This window comes from Megalobrama amblycephala, linkage group LG14 (genome assembly GCF_018812025.1).
Source record: "Megalobrama amblycephala isolate DHTTF-2021 linkage group LG14, ASM1881202v1, whole genome shotgun sequence".
NCBI lineage: Eukaryota > Metazoa > Chordata > Actinopteri > Cypriniformes > Xenocyprididae > Megalobrama > Megalobrama amblycephala.
Genome location: NC_063057.1, coordinates 16863616 through 16885501, shown reverse-complemented (window position 1 = coordinate 16885501; position 21886 = coordinate 16863616). Strand labels below are relative to the sequence as shown.

Here is a 21886-nt window from a genome sequence, read left to right as displayed (position 1 = left end):
AGAAATGAAGCTGCTGTGTGCTGTCACCTGAGCTGATTTAGCAGGTGCTAACCTCCATCAGCCAGGAAATGTCAGGCTGGCCTGGCTACATTTGTGTGCCGCTTTCTTCAGGGCAATGCCTGCTGATTAGAACATGTGCCTTTCAGAGCGTTCTGAAATATGACCCGCTTCAGAGACGTGGCTCGTGTCGATGTACCTGTTACTTTGGTGCACTTTCAGTTAATTAGCATGTCGCAGGTGAATGTAAACAAGCTAGTACTTGTATGCATACTTAGAGGTGCCCCCTGTTAGTAACATGTTTTGTTGTTTTGTTTTTTCCTTGAAGACAGTGGATTTTGAATCATTTTGACATTTTTATTGACAACTACTATGAGTTTCGTCTCTGAACTTTTAGAGTCGGGTAATGCTGATGCAAGGATGCACCAGATATGTCTCTTTTACCTGCAGGATTGCCGGAGGAAGCCCATTCTTACTGCTTTGGGCAAAGAGACTAACACAAATGTCTTAAGCAGACGTTATATTGTCTGTTGATCGCCAGAAGCAAAGTTAGTTAGCTCGGCGGCCATCTTGGCAACACTACAGGGAGCTTTATTCTCTTTGGCAAATAGACACAAAGCACAGCTGAGTGAGGAAAGACCAAAATCTCCAAAACTGTTAAGATTAAATAACATCAAATCAACAATAAAATTTTGTAATTCAATTTATATGAATTTCACTTGCATCTCAAAAAACCTGCAGAAAACAGCTAATGTTTTCTTTCAAAAAGCATACTTACTTTTTTTAACCGAAAGGCAGGATGTCAATTTCTACAACTACTATATTATTTCTACATATTCTACATATTTGAGGGGAAAATGTATCAATAAAAGGTTCATGATTGTACCTTAAGGGTATATATTACTGATCTAAGGTACTAAAAGGCACCTTTTTAGAATAGATAAAGTACAATTTTCAGACTGCACTGACATGCGTAAACCAACGGCATTATACGCAATATGTTACCTCTGTCAGCATCTGTCATTGCCATTGGTCGATGCTTGTTCTTGTTAACAGAGCATGTCCAATTGTCGTTTGTTGAGTCGTGGAATGTCCGAAAAGTGACGTACTGCAATCTGGTGATTGGCAGCCTTGGTCACCATTTGTCGGTACAGTGTAATTTAGCCTTAAAGGGATAGTTCGCCCAAAAAATGAAAATTCTGTCATTTACTCACCTTTAAGTGGTTCCAAAGCCTGTATATATAGATCTCGGGGGTGCGAGATCTGCTTGGTTACAAACATTCTTCCAGATATCTTCCTTTGTGTACTGCAGAAATTTACACAGGTTTGGAACAACTTGAGGGTGAGTAAATGATGACAGGATTTTGGGTTAACTATCCCTTTAAGTGTATTAGCCCCGTGACAAACTGTTGTACCTCTAAATGTACTTTTTCTTTTTTTGTGACCGTGTGAGGTTGTAGGCCATGTGACACTGCCAGGTGCAGTATATTACAGTACACTATTTCGAATGCAGCCATTGTCTCAACCCCTAGTTCACTTATGTTGATCGAATATTGTCCTGACTTCTTTACAAAAGATTTGACTTTTGAATGACAGCAGCATAAAATGAATTTTGCTGCACTCAGCATGTTGTCCCGATAAACAATTTCTCTGTTGGTCACAGTTTCCATTTTACATTGTTCTGTGAGTTTTTATGGTCCCATCCATCAGACAAAAGCAGCGTTTTTACAGAGCCTTGCTGTTAAGACTTTATAATGATGTGAGTACTCGTTTGTGTTTCTCAAACAATCTCATTTAGAGTCCGTTTTAATTTTTTTTGTTTCTCGCTCTATTTTTCAAAAAGCATTTATGTTGGTCCATTAAAAACCAGAGCCTGCCTGCCTGCTCATAAAACCGTCTGAGAATTGTATAACTGCTCTCACTGTTTCTTAATATATTGGCTTTGAATCCATCACCTTGAAAACTGCGTTTACATTTAAGCAATTATGCAAAGTTCAATAGCTTCCTAAATGGTGACAATAAATATAAGAAAAATAAGATCTTTTAAAGAACTACAAACCCCATGATGCACCAGGCTGGTTAGTGTTTTTCTGTTCAATGCATTCTCAATTGCTGATCTTTAAAAAATGTAACAAAATACATTTGGCAAGCGCAGCCTGTTTCAGAGGAACGATTCCGAGGAAGATAGCGATGGTAGTTTTTCTGTTTTTAAAACAGATCTTTTTCAGCAAAATATTAACAATATGCAAGCGCTACAGATAGCAATCCAAATGGTCCACATTTTTCTCTCACTTTCTACACCCTCCTCCTTTCTTCCTCTTTTTTTCCTTTTTGCTGGAAGCCATGTGCTTATGCCACTTTGACAGTGAATCAGAGGGGGTTTGATAACTGCTGTCTTGGGCAGCTACATTGTTTAATTTCTCCCTTTTGGAGACGCAGGAGCTGTTTGTCAGGCATCGGGGAAAAAAATGCAAAGTGCACCAAATGGAGTCGTTTTGCTGCAGTGCTTGCGCTCGTCCCAGCATCCTGCATCTGAAGCACATGCCCTCTGGGTCGTGTTTTAAACATGTCAAGGATGGAGGGGGGCACAGTTCTCGCTGCTGCCATTTGCATGTAGTTAAAATGGAACAGGCTGGCACCAGCTACCTCCCAAAACCCATATGACACCAGAGGCATGTGAAATGGCACCGAAGAGATATGCAAATGTGCCACGAAGAGGGGCCTATAAACCTCAGATAGATTTCTACTTTAAACACTCACCAAGGGCTGTGCTAGTGTGTGCATGCCGACAATTTTACTACTGTATCTGCTTTTGTCTATTGAGAACTCTTGTTCTGTGTTTTTGGTCTTCAGGCGCCTATAATGATTTTATGGTGATCTTTATGCAATGTGAGTATTATTTGTCAAAAGATTTGCGACTGTTTGAAGATATAGAGCATCTACGCCTTTGTGTTTCCTGCTTTTAAGTGCTAGGGTGCTTCAATATGCCAGCTCAGAGGTTAACAAATGGTGAGACAGAATCTGTGCATCGGCCATTAACCACAGACAGTGGCATCTGAATTAATGACGGGTGACTTGGTACCCCAGCACTGCACTTTCCTGTGTTTACTTCATGGGTAATTGGACCCTCTTCTCCCCCTTTATGGACAAGGATATGGATAGAACAAAACCTTACAAAATGGTGATTAACTGTGCTGTCTTTCATTTAGGGGCTCTCTGTGGCCGTCATAAAGCCCCTACTTTTGTTTTCATCCAGAACTAAGGCCCAGACAGAAGTGCAGCCAGTTAACATCTGTTCAGGAGCTCTCCTGGGACTGCCAACGAGAAGGTCAGACAATGACGAACGCACTGTTAGGTTTTGTAAAAGGGCTGTTTTGGCAAATAATGTAAGAAATATACAAATATTCCCATATAAACCACAGCAGACTAAGCAGTTAGCATGTGCGAGTCAGATTATAAATACATATGGATTGTTAGAAATTACAAGTAGTGCCAGTTATTTTCCTTTTATCAATAACAAGGTCATGAGTTTGATTCCCAGGAAGTGCATGGTCAGATAAAATGTATCTGTAGTGGAGCTAATACATATTTTAATCAAAAAAAGAAAATGGCTAATATATTATCTATTGACAAGGTATTTGGTAGATTTTGGAGCTGATGTGAAGAGGAACTATCACTACTGTTCACTATAAATACTTTTGGCCCAAATAGAATTGGGAATTGACCCTTCGCCGAGAGTTTGATTGACAAGCGATCTAACCAATCACAATGCCGGATCCGCCATTTTGTCCGACAAAGCAGTCAGGAGTTAGAAGATTAACCTCGGTGGACTTGAACTTGAAAAATGGTGTGTATTGACGTCTTGTCGCGTTTGAAACAGCATTTCATTCTCATGTTCATTCATGTTTATTTGATGCTATAAATTAACTAGTAGGAAGAGATGATCGGTTCACGAGCCGCTTGAGCTGAGGCGCTACAGCAATCTGTCACGACACATTAAAGAGCCACAAAACGGTATTTATTGTTTGAATTTCTTAAATTACAGTTTGAAAGCTGGGATTTTGTTTAATATCATAAGTAACCTGCTCTGTCTTGTCTGTTGATGTGTTGTCAGTGTCCTCTTTTCTCCGCAATGTATTTTTCACTCTGTGTGGTGTGACAACACCATGGCTTGTTGGACAAAGCAACAGTAACTAAGGGGGGACGGGTCTTTGCGAAGGGTCAATTGAGAACTTGTTCCATTTCATAAACAACAACATTTCAACTGAAACTACAACCAGTGTAGTCTGATTCTCGAACTGACTCTTGTGAACCAATTATTTTTAGTAAATCAAAACCATTTTGCATGATCCAAATAATGACGTGGTGTTGTTTTTTTTGTTTTTTGTTTTTTAAACACTCATATATAATACACACACACACACAAAATGTATAGCTATTGGATTGCATAATTATTGAATTGGATTGCAGTCTCTAAAAAGACTGGGAAAAAGAAAAAAAAATCTAGTTTCTTTGTTAAAAGTACTAAAAATGTTAATGGATCTGGAATAATTAAGAATAATTAGAACCAGAATGAAGTTCTTTACAATTCCCTTCTTTAGCCAAGTAGAGCTTGGTTATAGGAAGAAAATGGCCTTATATCAGCCAATAGATCAGCCTAGGCAGTATAGCAGTCTGTCTTTTAATTACCCTAATAAATAAAATGCATCTTTTATGTGTGGTGGACAGAAATCAACTGTTAATGACCCATTTAAGCACAAGAAATGAATGCATACAGCAGATATTCTCACCATCAACAACACCATAATGAAGTCATATACTCCCTGCAAGGTATGAGCCAGGTTTCTGACCTCATTTCAGGGTGGTCCACCACTAACCCACCTACCAACTACCAACATTCCATCTGTAGTTTATAAATGCCCCTCCTCACTTTTTACACTTCAGCTGGTACAGCCCAGTCATTACAGCCATAACCTTCCTCTCTTCAGCTCTAGTTGGCAGTCGTGCCTCACGCTTTCACTCTAAATTCCTTCTTTTTCATGCTGCTGCACGTTTGCTCTTTCTAGTCCTTTGCTATCTAAATCTCATTCTTATTTGATTCACATGCTTGTTTTAATGCAGTATTTCACCTACATTTCTGTTACCTTGTGGTTGATGTGTTGAAATGCCAAACAAAACTCCCCACTTCTCTTTTGTGTCATTTCTTAATAGCATCCTCTCTATTATTCCCTCTTGTGTTTGAACAGATATTATTGTAAATGTCCGCCTCATGAGCCACACTGCAGCCTAGTTTGGTGAATGCGGGTCGCTTTCTCTCACCAGTGGGCTGAAGAGCATGAAGGGTCCTCAAACCTTTCGGCAGAATGTGCCCTCTTCCTTTATTCTCTTTCTCTGCTCTTATATGCTGCTTGCTCAAGGATCCACTTCAATCCTGTACAATACTCCATTAAAACCAGACTGGCAATTATAGCTCTGACGTTCGGCTGCATAAGCGGCAGCTCACTGGCTATAATTGCAGTTTTTAAAGTTATTGCGGCAACAGCGGCTTTGTTTGTTAAGACATCAGAACAAGGGTTATAAGCTGTGAAATATATTCAGATAATATGTTCTATCTAAATATATTTATATAAAAACGCTAAGGCAGGCAGTGACTAATCTTTTTTTTCTTTCTTTTATTAGAGTGGATACGACTCGATTAATAGCATTAGTTTGGGGCGGGGTTATCTACTTGGTCTAACGATGGAAAGCTAGACTGTTTGGCTTCAGTTCAAGTTCGAATGAATACTAGATTTGTGTTGAGATAGCTATTATTTTACCTATCTGTACGATTACCTACAATTTCCCCAAACTACCACTAACTCGAGGCCTGTGGTGTGAACATATCCTATACCCCTTTGACAGATAGCCAAAATTACTAATGCAGACACTGAATACAAGAATACTGTTCCCAGTGACTTTCTTTTTTTTAAAGCGCAGATACAAACAGTGTGAGACTGGTCTTAACTGGGGCGCTGCACAGCCTAAAGACAGTCTTTTTTGTTTTGTGTGTGCATGCTTGCATGTTTGTCTAGGTGTTCAGTGGGTACTGAGTCTCACTGTAGCCAGATGTCCCAACTTTACATGAAGGGTGTGTGTCTGTGTGAGCTGGATCAATTATCATGTAATCAGCTTTAATCTCCCAGACAGCCTGCATGCACTCAGCCAATATGCCCTGCAATGCAAGCATATATTACATTTTATTACCCTCTAATATGCCATCAATTTGTGGCCTAATTTTTTGTCTATCATTCATTATTTCTTATTCTTGAATTTCAATTAGCCAAGATAGAAAGCACTTGCTGACATTCAAACAAGCCTTGCCATACAAGTTAGAGGTATGCAGTATTGCACACGTCGCAGTCAAAGCTTATGAGCCTGTGCAATATGTCATGACGCACATCTTATGAGAATACAAAAGCTGCTTGTTTTATGACGCCTCACTGCCCATCCGTGTGATGTCAATGTCTAATGCATTGTCTCATAAACGTGTATAGGAAATGGCTAGTGATACAATAAAAGGAATTTCTGAATTTTTGTTTTATCAGACACCTCTAAATTTTCATATACTTCATGCTTTATCAACATATTGTCCAGTTCTAGTAAAAAAACAAATTGGATTAAAACATAATGGATGCTTCCCTCACAATGTTTTTAAATTTTTTTAACAACCACCCCTTTTTGACCATACCACTCTAAAGTGCTAAAAGCAAAGGCAGGCCATCTTTTTTGTGCAGACCTCTATCGCTTTTAATGTGTTTTGAAACCTTCTGCAGGTGGCAATTGTCCAAACTGCAACATGCAACAACTTCACATTCATGTTTACCGGTCACTAATGGCAGAACTTGGTTAATAACTTAAGGCAGTGAAATATGTTTTGTTTTTTTTTTGTTTTTTTTTAAACCGTTTTAAACCACGTAAAATAGCAATTGACCAATAAATTATATAGGCTCCGTTAAGCCACTGCAGCGCTGGAAAGCATACAAAGAAAAAAAAGAAGGAAAAGCAGCCTCTGCCCAGCCTTTTAGACGTGAGCGGCACCCAGCACTCTGAGGGTTAAAGCAGAACTGCAGTGAGTCCTACTGCAGTGTCTAAAGCATTTGGCTGATCGCAACAGTACATCAAGAGAGGAAAAAAATCTAAATGGTGGTTCTTATTTTTTCTTTTCTTCCAAAAATCCTTTTATTGCATTTGTAACATTTGGCACAGTACAAATTTATGGTGCTTTTACAAGATAAACCTGCAAAGATCAACATTGACCTTTTTCTTTTCTGTTTTTTAAAGAAAGACTTCTCAGTATAAATTTTTTTTTTTTTTTGTATTTTTCACTGCATTCTCTGTAGCATTTAGAAATCACAGAATGCCCTTTTTAAACAAGACTACCCTCATTTCTTAAATTCAGTACAGCGTCTTAAAACAACTCATCTTTTAAATAGGAGTTATAAGTTAGAAAATAGTTTCAATTTATTATTTTTTTAATATAATCTGCTTTTCTATTACCAGCCCATGGTAGTTCAGTTTTTCCATATATATTTATTTATAAGCATGTACAACAAGAATCAGTCTTTTGGAATTGCACTCTGTACAAAAAAAAGTAGTTCCTGTCTTTCTTTTTTTCTCTTTTGTGCACTCTATTGCATGTTTTATGCTGGGGTGAGGGTGGGCTTATAAGGGAGAGAGAGGGTCGTTTTGACTGAGGTTCTGATTTGTTGAGGGGCAGATTATATCTGAGTCTCTTGTACTTTCTCCTTGGTGTGAGTTTTTATGACAAGGGCCTCAGGAGTAGCTGTGATAGCAGTGGGCAAGGTTCGAGGCAGAGAATTTCCAATGCTGTTGCTTTCTGTCCATTTGGCACCATGGCCTGGTGGCTTGTAAGTGTTGTATTTGGGCTTCAGGGTGCTGTAGTCGATCTTATGTGGGCTGTAGTCCATCCTGTGAGGACTGTAATCCATTTTGGACTTGTGGGGGCTGAAGTCACAACTGACATATTCCGCTTTGAGGGGGCTGTACTCTGCCTTGAAAGTACTGTAGTCAGGTTTGAAAAGGCTACAGTCTGTCTTGAAGGGGCTGTAATCGGATTTGGGCTTGGGCATACTGTAGTCAGTTTTCGATTTCGGAACACCGTACTCTGGTTTGAATGGGCTGAAGTCTGGTTTAGGGTTATGAGATTTGTAGTCAGGTTTGTGAGTACTGTATCCAGCTTTGTAGGGACTCTGCTCAGGTTTTTTGTGTATGTGGTAATCCGGCAATGACTTGTGTGAATAGTCCGTCAGTTTGTGAGAGCTGTATTCCAGAGTAGGTTGGTACATATAGTCTGTTTTAGGTTTGTAGGTGTTGTAGTCTGACTTGGGTTTGTGGATGCTGAAATCTTGCTTGGGCTTATGGGTACTGTATTCTAGTTTTGGTTTGTAGCTGTAGTCAGATTTGTGGGTGTAGTCCAGTTTGTAAATACTGTTATGGTCCCTTATCTCTGGTAGAGTCAGTGCCCCCTCCCCTGCTATATTGGCAGCAGATGCTGGTGGTGGCAATTCCTCTTCTACCGGAATAATCTCCACAGTTCTGGCTGCAGCCACTGTGCTCCTCTGCTGATGCCGCTTTCGTAGTTTATAAAATACAATTAGCATGATTGCTGCTAGCAAGGTTACTGCCACAAAACAACCGATAATGATCTTTGTTGTCTTCATCACCTCATCCAGACTGGTACTGGCTGGGTTGGGCGGCTTTCCTGTTGTAACTTTTGAGCCAGGTACAACAGATGGGCGACTTGGGGGAGTGTCGGTGCTCTGGAGCAGGACTGTAGGCGTTGAGATAAAAACCGGCTGAAAGACGGATGGCGAAGCCGTGGTAGTGGTGCTGGCACCTGCTGTTGTCGTGGTGGTTTTGGGCTTGGGCATTTCAGATGTGGGGTTCAGCACCTCCACTGTGACTGTGGTGAAGTAACTAAGGTTGGATGTGTTGAGTTCAGCCGCACTTACGTTTAAATAGGCTGAAGCATTGGAATTTCCGGCCGCATTGGACACCATGCAGGTATACATACCCGTGTCACCTGCTAACACATTTGAAAAGTTCAAAGTCCCATCATTTAGCACGGTTATCCGTGGGTGGCTTGATGCATGAGTTAAAACAGTCCCATTTGGTAGGAGCCATCGCACGGCAGACATGGCCGCTGTTCGACATCGCAATTCTGCCACACGTTCAGCAGAAATATTCAGGTCTCTCGGGGCATCAGCAATAAAAGGGGCAGAGCACTGCATTGCCCCGGTGTCACCCCTGTCCAGCTCAACCAACTGGCGGCCTCTCATGTGTGCAGGGGAGTGACAACGCCCACAACATGTCGAGTTGGTGGGTATGTACTCACGTAGCCAGCGTGCTAGCCAGAGTGAGTCACAGCCGCAGTTCCAGGGGTTATGGTGCAGGTGAAGTTCCACCAGGTACTTCAGTGGGGTAAAGAGGTCATGGGGCAGTGAGCTTAGATTGTTATGGGCCAAATTCAGTTCCACCAATGAGCCCAGGTCATCAAATGCGTTTCGCTCAATTAGCCCTATTTGAGAGTTCATGATCCATAACTTTTTGAGTGAAGACAGTCCTCTGAATGAACCTGGTTTGATCTCAGGAAAAAGGTTCTCTGAGATTTCCAGCTCTTCCAACCCAACCAGAGGTGTCAGGTTGGGCATTTCTCCTCGAACATTGCACACTGCCAGGTTGAGGTACTTGAGGTTGACTAGACCCTCAAAGGCCCCATCCGAGATATACTCTAGTTTCCTCAGTTCACCTAGATCCAATCTCATTAGGGATGGCACTCTGTTAAATGCGTACGATGGGATGCTTTCAATGGGGTTATTTCTCAGCCACAGCTCTCGCAGCTTGGACAGATACTCAAATGCCCCACTTGGCACCACTGTCAACCTGTTATCAAATAGTTCCAGTGTATTGAGATTGGTCAGCCCACTGAAGGCACCCACTTCAATCTGTCTAATGGCATTGCGACCCAGCTGCAATACCTCCAGGTGATGGAGGTTGCGGAAAGAGTCGGCCTGTACAGCCTCGATGGCGTTCTCCATCAGGTTTAGGTGCCGGGTGTTGCTGGGTATTCCTGGTGGCACACGAGTGAGCCCACGCCTGGTGCACACCACCTTGCTGAGCTGGTTGTTGCAGGAACAATCAGTCGGGCAACCCTGGGGCCCTGCCGCGGCCGCCACCTCCACACACGCTTGAACCATGAGGAACAGGACACAGAGCAGGGCGGCTTTCCTGGCTCGACGCACAGCTACCCGCCCCAGGAGACTCATGATGTGGCACATTCATAATTCAGCATCGTCTGGGGGGGGGCGTGGGGTGATGATGATGGTTGGGGAGAGGGGGTAGAAAGCGGGGGGAAGGGGGAGGGGTTCACCTCTGACTAATGAAGCCCTACCCTGGGTTAAACAACACTCTAGATTGTTTTTCCATTTACTGAACTGGAGGCTAAACGTTCAGTGACAAGTACTCGAGTAAAGAGGGAGAAGTGAAAAGCCAAGAAATAATGAATTGAATAAAACAGGGGACTATATTATGTATAAAAATGTTTGGAAAGGCTCAACACCTACCTCAAAGGTTTTATACGTCCAAATTTTGCAATCACAAAATAGATTTTTTTCCTCAAATTCTTATATTCCCAGGATAAGCAAAGCCTTCTCTTTTTTCATTTGTCAGAAAACAAGAGGTGAATGCCAAAATGGCCCCTAATAAATCCACAGAGAAGCATCCGAGGGGATGTTGTGGCTCTGCAGGGCCTCAGAGCTTTAGGCAAGAGTACCAATCCAGTTTGGCTCCTATAGAAGCGCTCGCTCTCGCACTATCCACAGATGCTTGTCCTTGGATACCTCCGCTTGACACTGCTACTAAATGCCTGTGTCTCCATAGAGGACCGCTCGCACATGCTAAACCAGAATAGGGGGAGGAAAAAAGGGAGGGGTAGTTAGAGGGGGGAAAGAAAGGGGAATAAGAAAGAGAAATCCAGTCTTTTCAAATGTTCGTCTATGCTTTTGTTTAAAGAATAATAAAAGTGCCCCTCCAATGTTTCCACTCACTTTACTTTGTCCGTCTCCCTCTCTCTCAGTATGTTTTGTCCGCTCGATTTGTCAGCACCTTGTCCAGCTGAAAAGACTGTGACACTGCGGTCATTAGCGCATTTCTTTCCTTAAGTAGCTCCGGGTTCCATCTCCGTATATGCGCTTGCACACAGCGAAGGCTGCAGAGTTCTTTCTGCACGCTTCCCAATTATCCTTATTTTCTGTAAGAAGTTGATGATGAGAGTCCAGGGAAGGTGTAAAGGGAGGTACCAGTGCAGAGGCAGCTCCGTAAGAAGACTCGTTCACTGGAGAGAGATCGCTCTCTCTCTGCCTCGTTCTCCTTCGCTCTCTCCTGCTTTCGAGCGTGCTCTCTCACTCCCTGGAATGAGAGAAAAAAAAAGTGTGTTTCTCCCCCCTCTCTGTGACGTTGTGTTGATCAGAGAAGTATCCGTATAGTGCTGCAGTACCCTGAGCTCAGTGCAGAGTTGGAGCTCTCAGCTTTGTCAGCGGCACAGCTGTCCGGCTCAAGCTGGTGGACGAGCGCTGAGACAAGGGAAAAGTGGCTCCCCATGGCAACATCTTTCCTTGCTGCCTCCTTTCTTTCCTTTTTATTTTTAACCCCGCCAGCCCCGGGTTAGTCCTTCCCGCTGCTGTGCACTGATGTTTTGCTGTGTTCTGTGGTGCAGTAGCAGGCACCCGGGACGCAGGCTTACTTGCCTGCTCTTCTTTTTGTCCTTCAATGAAAACGTGAATGTACTGCTGACGCATCACACTCCAAGCAGTGCATTGGTTTGATGCATTGGTTTTAGTACGTTAGCTCATCCGTATCCGCCCCCTCCTCCTCTCTCTCGCTCTCTCTCTGTTTCTCTCTCTCTCTCTCTCTCTCTGTTTCTCTCTCTCTCTCTCTCTCTCTCTGTCTGTTTCTCTCTCACTGTCCCTCTCATCTCTCCTCTCTCTCTCCATCTTATCTCTCCTCTCTCTCTCTCTCCCCCATATTTTTCCCTCTCTCCCCGTCTTTTTCCCTCTCTCTTCAAGGTTTTCGTATTTTGTAGATCTGTTTAGAGTTGTCTGCAGTCTGCCAGTGAACCGCTGCAATTTGGAGCTGGTAGCTGCTTTTTCTCAGATAAACACAGTCTGATTGATGAATGATTTTATTCTGTCCTCCACACTCCCCGCTGGGATTCTCTTAATGCTGTTCAAATCTCAACACCCCACCCCCTCCCCCGGAGGTGAGTTGATGTGGTGAGGTGGAGTGATTTGTGTGGTCTGACCCTACACTTGGTCAGTGAGACTTCTCTGTTGACTGAACCTTGTGGGAGCGAGTGCCGCTACTGGTCGACTGGTGTTCTTGGTCCACAGGAAATCATGGGAGGGGTGTTGGACAGCTCAGCGTGTGTGCTGCCAAAGGCTATTGCTCTCTTTAGATGGATTAAGCCTCCTCTAGATGCGGTAGAGGGAGTCTCTGTACTGTGCAAAGCTGGGCCTGTGGTGTGAGGACACTTTCTCACTTTCTCCTCTCTTTTATCCTCCCTTCCAAGATTAAAATATCTCCCCTGTCATGCAGTGGGAGCTAAGATGGTCCCTGCACGAAGAGAATAGGACTCACCATTTTAAACCATTTCCTCTACGGAGAGAGCTGTTAAGGAGTGCTCTTTTAAGGCATGGTCCTGTAATCACTCTCTCAAACCTTGGGCATGTTGGCTTTCGGCCAGTGTTAGCCAGCAGGTGAAAGGTACTTTAAAGAGGTGCTTTCAGAAAGGCTTCATCTCACGCTTGTAACAGCAGATGTCATAGAATTGAACAGCAGTGCTAAACAGCACAGCACCCCGGGCAACCGATGGCTGGCATTTTGACACGCCACTGTGTATGTGTGACAGTGAGAGTGTGATTGTGAAGGTCTTTGTGAATGACACCCATAGCTTGTGGTAATGCCTGGATATGAAGTAGGACACATTTAGGGATTTGTGACCCGTTTGCATAAAGTGAAAAGTGTCTGGGGACATTATTCAAATGTGTACACACATGTGACCCACAGGCTAACCCTCTTGTGAATTATGACCAATGTGTGCTAGAGTGTGTAACATATATTTGTTTGTGTCCATTTACTACACACCTCTGAGTGTGATACTGTGGGTGGCCGTTGGCTCGCCTCCACCATCATTTGGGCCATTCCACTCTCTCTCTGTGACGCTGACCCAGAACACCATGTTTATAGTGGGGACGCCCAACCCCCCAACCCCTCAAACCCTAGGCCTTCTGGAATGATTTTATGCAGGCGGAGAGGGCCCTGCTTGCCAGCTTAACCCGCCCCAGGCTGAGGGACGCAGGGAGAGGTCTGCTCGGAATCAGCACCAGCGTCCCAGTTTGACGGGTTGGGTCTTGTCAGTAAGTGGGCGAGCAAGGGCAGGATGGCAGCCTCGGGGTTTGCCAGTCTATCTGGGATATAGGGTCTGCTGCATGTAGGTCAGCCTGCTTCCCTCGTCCAATTCGCTGGTGTGGACGAAAGCAATCCCAGCGATTATTTGTGCTTACTGTACTGAGAGCAGTGCATACAGTCTTTCAAAGCATGTGTATAGAAGTTAGGAAAAGGTGGGAAACGTTTTAAATAATTTATTAAAAATGTGGTATTCATCTACATTTAACCCACAATTTAAAAATAAATTAATAAAAATGCACAGAAAAGTATGACCTGATTTTATTGTTTGATTTCCATAAATCCGGTAAGTGCCATAAAGACAATTTTATATGTAATACAAATGTTACACATTGTGAAACTATATATCAAGTTAATGTTATTGCAAATAAAAGGTTTTGTCTCTTTAATATTTACTCTTCAGAAGAGAAATAGTTTCCATAATTGACTCAAGTCTCATATAGAACATGCACTGTTCACAATCCAGTCAGTTCCTGATGGATAAACATTATGTTCGGCCCTACATTCAGAATTGCCACACTTTGGAAGTGCTGACTTTGAAACTTGTAACACATTCATTTTTTTGTTTTCCCCCTGCTTTTTGCATTTAATTAAATGAACGCTGTGTCCACAGGCCATTGAGTAAGCTGACAGATGAACTATATGAAACCAACGTGCTCTGCCCACACCCGTTGACCAAATTTCAAGCTTTTTTCATTATTTGAAGCCTAGGGCAGGTGGAAATGCTGTCATTTCACCTAACACTTTTGACCTTGAGTGGTGTAGGGTGATCAGACACTTACTTTCAATTCCATTTCAATTTCTAGGAATTAATTCTAGAAGAGATTAGTCACTACACTAACATGAGCTCTCTGCATTCACATCATATTGTCCAACTGCGAACAGCTGTTAGAAAACACATGCAACAAGATTGAGGTTTATCTATCATTCATTTCACTTTGCTATCATCATGACTTTCCTCATTTCATCCTCTCTCTTCACTTTCTGTTACAGTCTTTGTTTCCCTCTGTGGTCTCTCTCCTTCTAACAGTCCCCTTACTCTGTTTTAACCATCTGTAATATAATATTTGAGGGCCCGTGGATGTTTAATGATATTTGCCTTGGTTGTTTTTCTTGTGATGAATAGACTGAGCTCAAGACAATTCACTCCCAAGGGATGGAGAGAGTGTCATCCCTTCTGCTCCAGCACTCTTTTAATGACTATTGTTTGCAAACTAATGGCCTTCATTAAACCGCTCTATGTCTATTAGAATGTTCCAGCCCAGATTAAATGCTTATGGGGTTATTTTAAATAGATAAATCACCCAAAAATGAAAATTCTAGTCATTTACTCTATTTGTTCCAAACCCGTGTGACTTTCTTTCAAAGAGTACAAAAGGAGAAATTTTCAAAACTGTGCTGATTTGAAATTACAAGATTGACTGAAGCTTTCAAACTTCAAATAAGGAGGCAATAGCACCACAAAAACTAGTCCATATGGCTTGTGTGCTATAAATATTCTGAAACCATACATTAGCATTGTATGAGAAACATCTAGCTCTCTTTTGCACATTTATGAGAGAAGTACAGATGTTCAAATTTTGAATGATCATTATCTGTTGCAGTTGTTAAGTCTTAAAAGCAGCAAGCATTGGCCAGTCACCCTGCTGTACATGAATATTCATCACTTTTTCCCTTGCAATTTTGAGAGATTTTGTCAATAATAATGATGTTTTTGAGTTTCAGAATAACATCTTGTTTTGTTCCAAACTTATCTTAACTGACAGCTGACATACTTCTGTGGGTATATGGAATGTGCCACACGTCAAAAATGACTGACTCACTAATTTTAATGAGATAGACACAGCTGAGTTCAATTTTTTGTTCTCTGGTGGTTCTTCAGGCCTGATATAGAGTATTCATTAGCAGAGGAGGATGAGAACCCTGAGTCCTTAACTGCATATTAAATGGCCTTTTTTTAACATACACACTGAAATGGAGGATTCACTGAAGGGTAAAACAATGTCATTATTGAGTGCCAAACTGTGTTATTCCTTAAAACGCAATATGTGGTGTAGATAAAGATCATTTAAGGACATGTGCACACTAGACTGAACGATTGATGGATGGGATTGAATAAAATGTTTTGAAAAAAATCTGAAAATGAAGCGGGAATACACAAATTGAATTTCCAAAAGTGTGCCTCATTTGGGTCCAGTTGCACTATGAAGTATAGCTACTTCTGAATGTAACAAATGGAACTTTTTTACATTGAGTGTCCCCTTCACTAACTCTTACTTTTTTTTTTTTTTCTTTTTCTTTTTTTTTTTCCCCCACTCTTTACACCCTTCCATCCTCATTCAAATCAGTGAGTTTTCTGTAGGAAACCTTGTTGTGTGTTGGCATGTTTAGGTAGCTATGATTTCATTTTTAAAGCCTTCACCCCTCCCACTTAGAGTGAACATGCTTAAGAACTAATGTTGTCAAAAGTACCTGTACTTCGGTACCAAGTCGGTACTGAAATTTTGAAAATGTGACGATACCAGCATTTCTGTAGTACCGGGAGTACCGAGTATCCGGGTATATTCGGTGCCCACTGATAGGGCTGTGCCAGTATTTTACGTGAATATGAGATGAGTGAAGCACAAAGCTTTAGGTTAGCGATTAATTGTGACATCACAGCCATGGAAACATTTTGGTTCATGCTGAATGAGTCCATACTTTTAAGCTTTGTCGGCTTTGTATTCTGTTTTGCGAATCGTGATCTGGTCACCCGATTAGCAGAGAATTTAACAATATTCCATTAGTTATTCCTGAACATGGAAGGTTTATTTTCCCAAATCTTCACTCACACAGGGGATTATAAACCTTTCTTTTGTTCGCTTTTAATTATGCCTATTATGTTTGCATTCTTTACTGTTGTAAAGTAGAAAAAACACCGTAGGACAGAACTTTTTGCTTGCATGTCAATTTCTATTTAACACAGTTTGTACTTGTTATTAGACCTTACAAGGCGCGTTAAGTTTATTTGTATAGCGCGTTTCTCACACGCCGTTGATTTTTAGTTTTGTTTTCTCTGGCAGCGCAAAATCAAACATAGCCTGAATGTCTGAAGATAAAACTAGCTCTTCAGACCTTTTACAAGTGTCAGTTGTTTGTAACATCAGGAGGTAACATGAAGATATTATTAAAGAGAAATGGTCTCTTTCCTGCTCGTGTCCCACATCCCTCGCAAAGCGCAGAGCGGCTATATGACGCATCTTTTTGTGGTAATATGGAAGCATTTAAAATGGATGCTTGAGCATTTATTTCTTTTATATTTCAAAATTAATTTCATTGAGGTATATATACACACACACAAACATACACACATATGCTCCAAATATTTAAATGTATGATTACCATCATATTTAATGTTTTTAAAAATAGGCTAGTTAAATAAAATAGTAAAATGGTTCCAACAGATTTTACTGTGCTACCGAAATTGGTACCGAAAACCGTAAAATTTTACTGGTATTGGTACCGACTACTGGAATTTTGGTACCGTGACAACACTAAGAACCATAATAGCCTTGCATTTGCCTGATTAAAGTAGTTCAATTGATTTGCACCATAGTTTGGCTGTACAAACTGTATGACAAAGTTCAGGACCCAACCTTTTCAGGAATAATAAACGGTCATTTAAAATTTTCAAACAAGGCAGGGCTTTGCATTGTCATGCTAGCCAGCTAGATAATGTTACCTTGGTGACAAGTTTAAATAAGCAGGATTCAAAAGACTAGTATTCAGTGCAGAAATATTCAGTTAGAGAAAACCAAATGTTAAGTTTGCAAGGAAAAACAGAATTTATTAACTTTGTGCTTAGTCAATAGCATTATCAAGTCCAGTTATCAAGTCCACTTATTGTCAATAAGGGGGGAATGCTCATATAAGGTCACTAATAGGCCATCTCGGCTTCATCGTCAGTGAGATATCAACCATCTCTGCTGCCAGAAGCTCAGGGGTTCTGAGGAACGAGATTTTGGCGTAATATTTCACAGGGGTTTTATATTGGGGTACATAATGGAGCCTAATATATTCCAATGGCACCATTAAGCTGTAGAGTTACAGGAAGATTGAGGTCTGTTAGATTTAAACGAACAATATGCCCACAGCCTTTCTAGACATGAGGGAGAGAGAGAAAGGTGCACAGGCCTACAGGCAGAGGTAATAAGAGTCTGGAAATCTAATGCATGGGAAATTATATCCACTCAGAAAAGGCAAATCAAGGTGAGTTTTTACAGTGTTGGAAAATATGGATCCTCCATGGAAAGACTTGCTCTGCCTTGCTACAGTAGCTTTGTTTGTATATCCCACAGTCAGAGTTTCCTTTGACTTAGTGATGTGCGGTGATGATTACTTTTTTAGTTAGGGTCTTTTTTTTTTTTTTTTTTTTTTTTTTTTTTTTCCCCCCGTCACTCAAGCTAACTGTTTGTTAACTAACTTCGTGGATGTACTACTGTTTGAGTACTGTTTTTCGCATACTGCATAGTAGGAAAGTATTCCGTTTCAGACACAGCATAATTGTCTAATCTTGTGTGCATCGGTATTGAAATGCTAATGCTAGGTTTAGCTAATGTTAGCTGATCTTTCGTACACGGTTTTGAACACACAGCACAGCTGCACAATTGCTAAGATAGGAGGGAGGGGGGCAGTGGGTTGTGGAGAAAACTAAAGGGGTCCTGGGGAATATGATGGAAAGCTCTAGAATAAATCCCCTTAAACTGTGGGTTGTGACCTTTCTTAAATGTGTTTTGTGTTGCGGTGCAGTATGGGATTTCCCAAAGGTGACTGCCTGCTGTATGCAGGGAACACATTCAAAGCCCAGCTCAAAACAGTGGTCACTCCTCGCTCCGGCTAGAGTTGAGCCTTGTTCTTTAAACCTTCCAGCAATGTGGATGTGGGGAGTGAGCGATTGATGACATGGTGCGAGGAAACAAAGAAATAAATGGGGTGTGGGGGTTCCGCTGGCTGATGTCCTGTCTGTTTTTCCATGTGAAGCCCTGCTAATACATGTAAAAATAGAATAAGAAAAATAGATAAGAACTGTCGCTGCCAAACATGGCGCGGATCTGACGTGCATCTTTATTTTCTCAAAACCCAAGTTCATTTAAGACATTATTTAACTCATTTAAGATTGCTGTTACTATTTTATAAAATTACTGTGCAAAGTTTACTGCTGAATTATATACTTACCTACTTTATTTATTTATTGGTCAGCTTATGATTATATATTTTTATTCATTTGTTGTTTTCTGGATTGTCAAAGAGTGACCATTAGTTGCACAAATACAGATGTATGGATACAGGCTCCCGCTAATAAATTAATTCAACAAAGGTAACCTCTTTTGCTACATAATTTTAATGGTTTAAATGTATACTCTACATGTTTGACCGCTTATGAACTATCATTTAGCCTACTATATAATAAATAAATAACTTTTAGAGCACAAAATTGTTTACAAGACAACAAATTTCTTCATTGATCTAGTCACTTAATTTTGCTCTAAGAATGCACCAGATTTATGCATTTAAATTTAAAATGTACAAAACTTTCCTACAGGGGGGGCATGTGAATAACTGTAATGGGATAATCAGGTTCAGATATCTAAATCAGAGAATATCATTGGGCGGTTTGATAATTTATTTTTAACAGTGGATTCAGGTACAACTCAATGCACAGACTTTTTCTTTGTTCAATTTGGATACTGAACATGGGTTGGAGCTCTTTATTTTGAACTCTCAAAGTTCATATATATATATATATATATATATATATATATATATATATATATATATATATATATATATATATATATATATATATATATATATCTATATCTATATCTATATCTATATCTATATCTATATCTATATCTTTCTTTCTGTTAGTAGGGAATTTTTGATATGTAGTAGTTCTTCTCTGCTCTTGTGTGGTTTCTGCATAATATAGTGCTTTAAGGGGAGCTTGTTTTAAAATTGAGATGCTCTCGCTGAGGGCTAGATCAGTGTCCTTCATGCACCAGCCCTGAGTGGCATGCTGTTTTTATTTGTTTTTTTTTTTTTTGGTTTTTTTTTTTGGTTTCTATCCCCCTCTTCTTCAAGCATATAGGGATGTAGTCTTCACTCATCCTGAAAGAGCTACAGAGTAGCATAGTTTTAAATATTTTATGATGAAATGTATGAGCCTCTGGCCCATACACACTCGGACACGTGTGCTGTCATACAACATCATGTTTGTCTAAAGGGATCCCTACTACAGGAAATTCCTGCATAATTCCTGTTAATGTCATCTCTAGTTTCATTTGTTTAGTAGGGTAAAGTGAGTTAAGATGTGTTTAAACTAAGAAACTATGCGCAGTTTTGTCAGATGACTATATTTAGAAAGTCCCCATAATGATACAGCTTTTTCTTTTTTCTTTTTTCTTTAGTTTTTTTTTTACACAAAAAGCTGGAGGGGAAAAAACTTAAACGGTGTCAGCTCAGTAGATCTCTTTTCTAGTAGTGGTAATAATAAAAGTTAAATTATTATTATTATTATTATTATTATTATTATTAATTTAATTATTATTAAATTTTATTATGCTTTAGCACACCTTGTCCTGCATTTTCTCCCCCTTTTTCAAATGAATTTCACAGTCCCATATGCAGGTCATCCCAATTGGATCTCTCTCTCTGGTGAAAGCCTTGTCTGCAGGCAGTGCATGTTCTCTCTCTTCTTCAACCTTCCGCTTAGAAACAGACAGAACATCAGACAGGAAAAGGAAACACTGAAATAAGGGAAGAAAAGGAGGGGGGTTTGAGGGGGGTGTAGGTGAGGGAGTGAAAGAGTAAACTCCACTCATTCCCAGAGTTGCTGACGACAGGGCCTACGTCACTTCATATATCTCTCTTACTTGCACACACACTTATTCTCCCTCATGCACCACACAAGCGTAGCTCTATGCCCTCCAGCTGAAAGGTTTATATAAGACCCATTTTGGACTTGAGAGAGAATAGCATAAAACTAGAGCATATTACCTCACTGTCTTACCAGTGGCAGGTACAAAGATGCAGTTAATTCCACAGTAAGCAATTATTGAGGTATCGACTTAACTATTCTTCAATATGCTGCGAGTACAGGTGATGATTGCAACTTTTTGATATTAAAAAAATACTTCCTGTCCCATCATAAAATGCAGAGATGGCTATATTTGTGACTTTGCCATATTCCCTCACACTAAAGATTTAAAAAATAGCCAGAGACAAACTGATGAAAAGGAAAAAATACACCCACATTTTACCTGTCAAGCTTGTCTGGGGGTGAATGCTTAAGATAGTCATCAGGGCTTCTTTTCTTATTGTAAATTTTGAACATTTCTTTATGCAGTTGTCAGAAACCAGGGAGCCATGTAATTATCTAAGTTTCTTACATATCTAAAAACAGCTTCAGATACTGGTTTTGCCCCCATCTAGTAGTTTGAGTCCAGAAACATACTAATACTTTGCAAGGAACAAAAACCCAGAGGCAAATGCTTCAACAATGCGTTGCAGGCATGTGGTCTTGTTATACATAGTTTAAATTCATTCTTGAAAAAGGAATTCAAGGACATCTTGCAGTGTGATGTTGGTTGTCTTTTTCAGGCTGAAGCTGCTGTTCTGCATAATTAGAACTGGGTCTTCATTCAAGTACACATTCAAAAACAATTTCGTCATTAACATTAAAAAAAAAAAAGTTCTTTATTAAGTGCATTTACATGTGCTTTAAAAGTTTGATTTCAGTTGGACTAAAATAGTAATTAGCCTTTTTAAAATGTCAATCAAACGCTTTAGCCAGACTGAAATTCGACAAGTCCGTTTTTGCTAAATTTAACGAAGAGACCCAAGATAACGTGATTATGTATGCTTTTGTCCAGCATGAATGCACATTAATTATACCGTAATTGGCTTCAGTATTGTACTCCTGATTTAAAAGACAGAGATGAAGCTTGACGTGTTTTTGATCCTTCAGATATTCAGTTGTTTTGTCATGTAAAGCTGTGGTCACATTAGCAAAGTTATGGTGAAAACTAGCAAGCTAAAAAGGTTGTCTATTGTCAATTCTGTTTTGATGTGTGGAGCACTGCTCACACAGTCTGTTTTAAACCAAGCAGCTGTCAGTTGATTGATGCGGAAAATTAACAACTGGACCCAATTGCAAAATCTGCATGGGGAAATTATTTGCCCTTAAGTGAAATTCCCAATTATTAATCAATCATATGATTTATTTTCAAATAGTTTGATTTTGCCCACAAACAATGGTCAGTGTGACCCTATCTTAAGTTTGAAGAGAGATCCGCCATATCCCAATTAACTGGACATGTAAACATAC

The 21886-nt window shown here is 40.5% G+C and overlaps 2 protein-coding genes across 2 annotated transcripts in view; one reads left to right on the top strand and one right to left on the bottom strand.

Annotated features, from left to right (window-relative positions):
- snd1 (staphylococcal nuclease and tudor domain containing 1) overlaps window positions 1–21886 on the top strand; it is a 184031-nt gene that overhangs the window by 89876 nt on the left and 72269 nt on the right. The window lies entirely within an intron of this gene.
- On the bottom strand, window positions 7184–11686 carry lrrc4.1 (leucine rich repeat containing 4.1). The gene is made up of 2 exons (XM_048157180.1): window positions 11103–11686; window positions 7184–10952 (listed from the first exon to the last, which is right to left on the bottom strand). Exon 2 carries the CDS (start codon window positions 10332–10334, stop codon window positions 7755–7757), a length of 2580 nt encoding a protein of 859 aa, XP_048013137.1. The 5' UTR covers window positions 10335–10952; window positions 11103–11686; the 3' UTR covers window positions 7184–7754.

Excerpts from the sequence above, each read along its gene's own strand:
- lrrc4.1 (XM_048157180.1), bottom strand. The coding sequence starts at position 10,334 with ATGTGCCACATCATGAGTCTCCTGGGGCGGGTAGCTGTGCGTCGAGCC.